At 36.5% G+C, this 7,267-nt stretch overlaps 1 protein-coding gene across 2 annotated transcripts; it reads left to right on the top strand.

Annotated features, from left to right (window-relative positions):
- The first annotated feature begins 6 nt into the window (after positions 1–6).
- LOC21391061 (serine/threonine-protein kinase GRIK2) lies at positions 7–5,012 on the top strand. Of its 2 annotated transcripts, none has more exons than XM_010099903.2 (13): positions 7–368; positions 563–794; positions 1,004–1,401; positions 1,628–1,702; positions 1,788–1,832; positions 2,080–2,154; positions 2,807–2,894; positions 3,037–3,161; positions 3,353–3,448; positions 3,695–3,761; positions 4,303–4,418; positions 4,526–4,604; positions 4,685–5,012. In XM_010099903.2, the coding sequence occupies exons 3-13, from the start codon at positions 1,048–1,050 to the stop codon at positions 4,843–4,845; spliced, it is 1,281 nt and encodes a 426-aa protein (XP_010098205.2). In that variant the 5' UTR covers positions 7–368; positions 563–794; positions 1,004–1,047; the 3' UTR covers positions 4,846–5,012. The 2 variants fall into 2 exon arrangements, with proteins under 2 accessions (XP_010098205.2, XP_024022567.1); XM_024166799.1 differs by having other exon boundaries at positions 997–1,401.
- The last annotated feature ends 2,255 nt before the right edge of the window (positions 5,013–7,267 follow it).

Here is a 7,267-nt window from a genome sequence, read left to right as displayed (position 1 = left end):
CACCAAATCTAGTTCGTTACCCATTTTACCCCTCCCTTCAAAAAACTTCTCAAAACCCCTCGCCCCCACCAGTCAGTCACCACCGTCTCCCAGACTCCCAATTCCATCTTCTCCATTCAATCTAGCGTTTCGAGTTCTCGCATCTCATGTAGCCCCGGATTTCGCTATTCTTCCTTCTTGATTCGAATTAGGGTTTCAAATTCAATTTCCCCAATCACTTTTTCTGTCTTCGAAATTTCCTCTTTTTTTTCCCCCCTATTTCCGATTTGTTTCTTGTAGCAGTGTGGGTGAAAAGTTAGGGTTTTTGAAAATTAGGCAAAAAATTTATCCATCAACAACTCGTCGCTTTTGTCTCCTCCGCATGTAAGGTACCGCCTCGATGATTTTTTTATTACGTCGCTGTCATTCGTGCTTGATGGCGTCTGGAAGTTGTACTCAAGCTTGTCCTTTTACGAAATTCCGACGTTTTTTTTTTTTTTTTTGCTTTCGGTATAATTTTTTTTAGTTTGAAGTTCTTAAAATATTGCGGTTTTTTTTTAAATATTTTCTTTGCGTGATACAGGACAAGGTCAACGTATTGTTGGTTGGAGAATTTGGGATTGTCTCCTTCGTGGTTGTTTTTTTTCTTTTAATTAATTTGGAGGCATCGCGATGCTGGGTTTGAAAAGTAACGGTTTTGATGATAATCAAACGAGTTGTTTATATCATTTGGCCGAATGGCATCCACTAGAATAGCGCATAGTTGATTTGGGCGTATCGCTCGTCCCTTCTGATTCTCCCTCTGTGAAAATCAGGTTTCCTTCTTTGCCCATCTGTTTATTATTGGTTTTAATTTAATATCCGTGTTTATATTCAATTAAATTCTCCGAAACCCAATTGTCTTGAGGTTCAATGTGTACTTTTTGGATGTTGGTTTCTTCAGAAAACCTTATTTTTCTAATGGGGTGTGTTGATTTTCTTTCTTTCCTCCTTTTCTTTTTTTTTTTTTTTTGGTAGCTGGTAGTTGAATTCTGCTATCCACTGTCAACTGTAAAGACCGAGTTTGTAATGTTTAGTAAGAGTTTTCCCATCGCAAAATTGATGGGTTGCTGTAGTTGTTTTGGGTTTACCAGAAGGCGTAAACCGCTAGTCAGGCCGGCTCCTGGGTTCAATAATTGCCTTTCCCAAGAGCCATTGTTGGATGGAGATACGGAGTATGAGGATGATTGTTCATATAACGAAGATGTTACCAGCACTGGTAATTGTGATGAGAGTGAGGAACAAAGTATGGGTCATTGTGATGAGAGTGAGGCGCAAAGCCGCGCCAAACGTTCTGAAGAGATCCTGCGCTCCAGGTTAGAGAATGGATTGATTTGCAGGCAGTTCCCCGTCAAGGAAACCCATAAACTTGTCCGTTCAGAGGTATAGTTGAGGTTTTTCTTTTAGCCAGTGATGGAAGCTTTCTGAATCATGCTGATATTTTGGTCTTTGTCGTGCTTGGATTTTGTATTCTATTTAAGAATAACAGCCATCTTTACACTGTTTGTTGACGCTGCTTAATTTCACGGACAAAACACCAAGTATTATTACATTTTCGTCTTAGGGGAATTGTTTCTTGATAAGAAAATTTCACTTTGAATGTCTTCAGGATGACAATGGTAATAAAATGATCAATGAATATGTCCGTGAGTGCAAGATTGGTTCCGGTAGCTATGGAAAAGTGGTAAGCACAGAGAGCATTTAGCTAATGACATATTTTGTTTATACTCTTGGCGAAATGGTTCTTGAACGTTTTCCGTGTACCATAGGTTCTCTATCGAAGCAGTGTAGATGGAAAGCATTATGCAATCAAGGTATTATTCTTTTTCCCTATATGCTGACTCTGTCTTAGTCAAAACAAAAGAGAGAAGTGTGTACTACGGAGTTATGTGCTTAGAAGATGTTGCATTATGCAGGACATTGAAACTCACATTTATTGCTCATAGATATTTGAGTTAGCAAAACTTTTTGGCATCATCCAAATAGCTTAAGAGGTTTTTGTGAAACAAAGGTTTCACTTTTCTATTATCTGAATTGAATCTTTTGTTTTTATATTTTCAGGCCTTTCATAAGTCTCATTTGTTGAAGCAGCGGGTTGCACCTTTTGAGACAGCTATGACTGATGTTTTTCGTGAGGTAATATATATATATATATATATATATATATTGTGTGTGTGTGTGTGCGTGTGCGCGCGCGCACATGTGTGTGTATATCTTTGCTTTATTTTCTTTTCACAGATCGGAATGCAAAGTTTTCAGTAGTTGCTGGTGGAAAATCTTCACTGATGTTTTGGCTAATGATTTTACCCCCTTTCTGTCTAATATCCCTACCATTTATGTTTTTGAACTCCAGCGGAAATATGCTTTGATTTGCATTCCTTTCCTCAGAGTTTCTACCTGCAACATAAATTCCATTTTCTGTTTATTGTTGGACTACATAAGCTTCTTGCTCTGCGTGGATGTGTGTGTGACTGTGTGCAACTGTTTGTAATCTCAATAGTTTTTAAGGTTGCATGGAGAATTGCTTAACGGGGCATTCCAAAGAACCCCTGCTTGTTATGGCTTTTCCTTTTCCCGTTTTACATATGTGTAGCAGATTCAACGGGCTTAGAAATTTGTTTACCATATTGGATGATGAGCTATATAATTCTTTACAGGTCCTAATTATGAAGATGCACCCCTGCTTGTTATAGCTTTTCCTTTTCCCGTTTTACATATTTGTAGCAGATTCAACGGGCTTAGAAATTTGTTTACCATATTGGATGATGAGCTATATAATTCTTTACAGGTCCTAATTATGAAGATGCTAGACCATCCTAATATTGTCAATCTGATCGAAGTGATTAATGATCCAGAAACAGACCGCTTTTACATGGGTATTTATTACAACTCTGTTCTCCAATGATTAGAACTCTTCGGCTTATCTTCTTGATCATGAAATCATGATTATTAAGGCTGAATCTTTTGTTATTGAGTGCTCTTTGGTTAACCGTGTTTTTACTGGTTCTTTCTCCCCAGTTCTTGAGTATGTTGAAGGCAAATGGGTTTGCGAGGGTTCTGGTCCCCCTGGTGGCTTAGGAGAAAATACAGTCAGAAAGTACTTGCAGGATATAGTTTCGGGGCTCAAGTACCTCCATGCTCATGTATGAACTTGAAAGTCTGGTTGTGTCATTGTCTCAATATTGCTGATTCTTATGGGCATGTCCAGAGAATTGCACCACATAATGTGCTATATATATGTGGCTCCCTACGTATTCAGTTATCGTAACTTCCTTTAATATGCAATGATCAGTTTGCAATTAATGTTTTTCCACTTGTTTTTCTTTGATAACAGAATATTATTCATGGGGATATTAAACCTGACAATCTGCTGGTTACTGGCAATGGTACGGTGAAGATAGGAGATTTCAGTGTTAGCCAGGTTTTCGAGGTATGGAACTGTTGAGATCTTTTGCTGTGATGTTGTAGGAGTCTTGGTTGTTTGTTCAACAAAAGCTTGCAGATAGTTTAGGACCTTTCCTTTCTCTGCCTGTTATATTAGTTATTATTATTATTATTATTATTATTATTTGATAAAACCTTGTTGAGATCTTGTATTTTTATTTTGATGAACAATGTTGCCTTGTATATTATATCACACTTTCTTAAATGGCAATGCTATTTTTCTTGTTTTCAGGATGATAATGATGAGCTCCGGAGATCTCCTGGGACTCCTGTTTTCACTGCACCAGAATGTTGTCTAGGTCAGGATTTACTTTTAGTAAGGCTGTCCCTCTGTCATTTATGCTTTTGTCAGAGTCCAAATTTTTGTTAAAGAAAATTTTAGCAAATTTTTATCCCATGTCTGTTGGACATCTCACCATGCAGCCTGCATTTACATTAAATAAATGTTAAATTCAGATTTAAGATCGAAGCTAAATATTTACTGTATACACCAGATCGTGTGTAGATGCGCAAATTGTTAATTAATTGAATTTGAATATTGGACTGATACTAATTTGGGATGGCTATTTAATACTTTGTTTCCTTTTTTAGAAAAAAATAATAAACAATCGTTCATGGATGAAAAATCAATTACAAGGGAAGAGGACGAGGTCCTCCAATGAGAAATTGAAAAGAAACAAACAAATAAAAAGCGAAAACAAGACGCGGAAAACTGTAGACAACTCAGAATACTGTTATGAGATTTAAGCTATAATAATAGATGGATGATCTTATGACAATCCATTCCTTGTAGGACCGACATCAATTGATGTGTGTGGATTTTTCTTGTACAATTGGCAGGTGTGACATATAGAGGCCGAGCGGCGGACACATGGGCTGTGGGTATAACCTTGTATTGTATGATACTGGGTCAAATTCCTTTCCTGGGGGAGACATTGCAGGACACATATGATAAGGTACTGAAACTGCTCGTCTTTTTTGACACGGGCTGCTTATCATCTACAGGCTTAGTGCTTTGTTTACTGCCAATATCTGTCAATAAAATTTATGTTTCCTTCTCCAGATTGTTAATAACCCTTTAGTTCTTCCGGACGATATGAACCCACAACTGAAGAATTTACTAGGAGGACTTCTTTGCAAAGGTTAGTAAACTTACTGCTATGATATTTGCAATTTGAGCAGAACGGTTTGTAATGTAAAATTGTGTCATTCTCTTATGCAGACCCGGCGGAGAGGCTGACGTTGGATGCTGTTGCGGAGCATAGTTGGGTTATCGGAGATATTGGACCAATCCCTCAGTATTTATGTTGGTGCAAACGAAAGAGATTGCAGGAAGAAACTGATGAGAGCAAAGATGATGATAGTGGCATAACCAATACTTGACTAAATTGTTTAGGCTGGATTTGTTTCTGTACAGTTCATACTCTTTTATTTATTTATTTTTTCTTTTTGGGACTTAGATTCTGGTCTTGCAAGGGGTGATGTTGAAAAGTGGTCTTAGAAACGTTCCTAGATTATATAGCTTGCTTTGCCGAGCAATGATACCTCAATTGGTGTGCCTTGGATTTTTAGTTTTGGTTTTCAAATTTTCATAGTATTCCTTGTGTCTTGATTTTTTTTTTTTTTTTTTTGGGTTTTTTTCTATAATTTGATGAGAAAAGTTTTATTGTATCGGCCCTTGTTACATATTCATTGTGGCTTCTGAGTTTAATACATGAATGAGAAATACAATCTATTTTTCTCACTTGTGCTAGTGACGTTTGTTTATCAGAGTTCCTTCCATGTGTTTCGTATTTTCTTTAGATGTTGTGCCACTTGACCTATTGGCACTCCAATATTATCTTGCATAAAAGTTTTCAGCTTCCTGTTTACTTTTCTTTAAATTATACGGTGGAACCTTCAAAAGCTTTCTACCTGTGAAAGCTAATTTAACCGTTGACGGTTAGATTTGTACAGATTTATATTAAAAATATATAGCGCGCCATATAGAATTGTTTAATGTTAGAACTTTGAACGGGCCGTCCGCAACCGCCTGAAAATATTGAGTTTTTGCCCGATGCTTGACACGACCCACCCGAAATTTTTGGGCCCCCTGCCCGAGCCCGAGAAGGCCCGTGGACGGGCCGCGGGCCTGTATTTGGCTACCCGAGCCCGCCCGAATGCCCAAAAAAAATTTATATTTTTTAATTTTTATAATTATTAAGCTATTTTGCGTTAAAATTATATGAAAATTAAAATCAACATTCAACACACATTATTAACACAATTTAATAAATTAATTTTGTATATTAATTTTTAAATTCGTAATTCATGATTGTCTCGTTAAAAACCTTACCAAGAAAAACCCAATTGGGATAAAAACTTGGTAAGGAAAAAAAAGTTCAATCATTTTGTGACGAATTACAAATTTTACAAACTTATAAAGTTATACAATTACAATGTCAAAAGCAAAAACATATTTACAAATTACAAATTTACAATTTAATTTGAAGCTGAAGGATCGTCTTCAAAATTAAATGTTAATCTATTAAATTCATCGATCCATTCTTGACTTGTCGACGAAATTGTATCCCGTAGACGTTGATCGGCATAATCCCAATCCTTAATGCAGACCAAGGCTTCAACAATGTCCCTTTGCAATGCGTTTCGGCATTCCTCAAGTATTCGTTCTGTCGTACTGAAGGCTTGTTCGGATGAAACAGTGGAGGTTGGAATCGAAAATATATCCATTGCCAATTGAGTTAGGATGGACCAAGTTAATACTCGTGCCCTCCACCATTGAACTAAGTCAAACGATTCTCTAGTACCGTTGACTACTAAGCTCTCACTGAGGTAAGCCATAAGCTCGTTGAAGCTGCCGCCGCCACTGCCACCTATTGATGAATATCCACTCCCAACTTATGTTTGAGTTGTCTTCTTCTTCAACCCGAAAATATTCAAGAATGAATGCGGATTTTCATCTTGTTGTTACTGTTGGTAACCGAATCGAATTCGGATGCGGAAGCGTGGCGGGGGAGGCGGATCGTGTATAACAAAAATTTCATAAAACTTTTGAGATACTCTATAGATTATATTAATTTATGCACGAATAAATTAATCACATTAATTTATATGTCAAGAACTCAATTAGGAAAAATACCTCGAGGCCGACTCGGATGATAACTTGAGTTCTTTGACCACGAATAGTCCTTGCTCCAATCTTTGTGTTTATAAAACCAAAGTCTTCCACGTCAATTCCTTGATTCCACTAGACGTGTGTGTGGGCACACGTGGGACAAAACAGGTTTTCAAAAACACTCAAATTTTCACAAATACCAACGCATGCACGATGTGGAATTTTTAGGAGAAAAATTTTCCTATCTTTTTTTTAATGAGAATTTCGGCCACCAATGCAAGTTAGGGCAGAAAAATGTTTCAAAAATTGTGTTCACAATTTTCTATCATTCTCATATTTAAAGAGTATAAGTCAAACTTCAAAAAGGAATCAAATCTCTATCTCCTATTTGAATTTGGAACAAAAAATCTCCTACACCTTATCTCTAATGTGGCCGGCCACCCTAGGGTTTTTCTCCCTTGTGTGTGACGCCAATTCTGGATAGGGAAGGAAGAGAAATCATCATTTATCATGTAGTCCAATTTTAATTCAAATTCAAATTCGAATTTAAGTCAAACTTAAATTAATTTGAATTTTAAATTGAACAACTTATCAAATAAGTTTAAAAGGATAAATTTAAATTATGTTCACAATTCAAATTTAAATAATCACATTATTTAAATAATAATTAATTCTCAATTAATTATTTTT

This window comes from Morus notabilis, unplaced genomic scaffold, assembly GCF_000414095.1.
Source record: "Morus notabilis unplaced genomic scaffold, ASM41409v2 Scaffold196, whole genome shotgun sequence".
Classification (NCBI taxonomy): Eukaryota; Viridiplantae; Streptophyta; class Magnoliopsida; order Rosales; family Moraceae; genus Morus; species Morus notabilis.
The sequence above is the reverse complement of the archived record's forward strand: the minus strand, read 5'-3'. Positions and strand labels throughout refer to the sequence as shown.

What these genes read in the sequence shown, in the direction of transcription:
- LOC21391061 (XM_010099903.2), top strand. Translation starts at nt 1,048, where the DNA reads ATGTTTAGTAAGAGTTTTCCCATCGCAAAATTGATGGGTTGCTGTAGT. An exon ending in TGACTGATGTTTTTCGTGAG is followed by an intron (nt 2,155 to 2,806) that starts GTAATATATATA and finishes AATTCTTTACAG; the next exon opens with GTCCTAATTATGAAGATGCT. An exon ending in AACAGACCGCTTTTACATGG is followed by an intron (nt 2,895 to 3,036) that starts GTATTTATTACA and finishes CTTTCTCCCCAG; the next exon opens with TTCTTGAGTATGTTGAAGGC.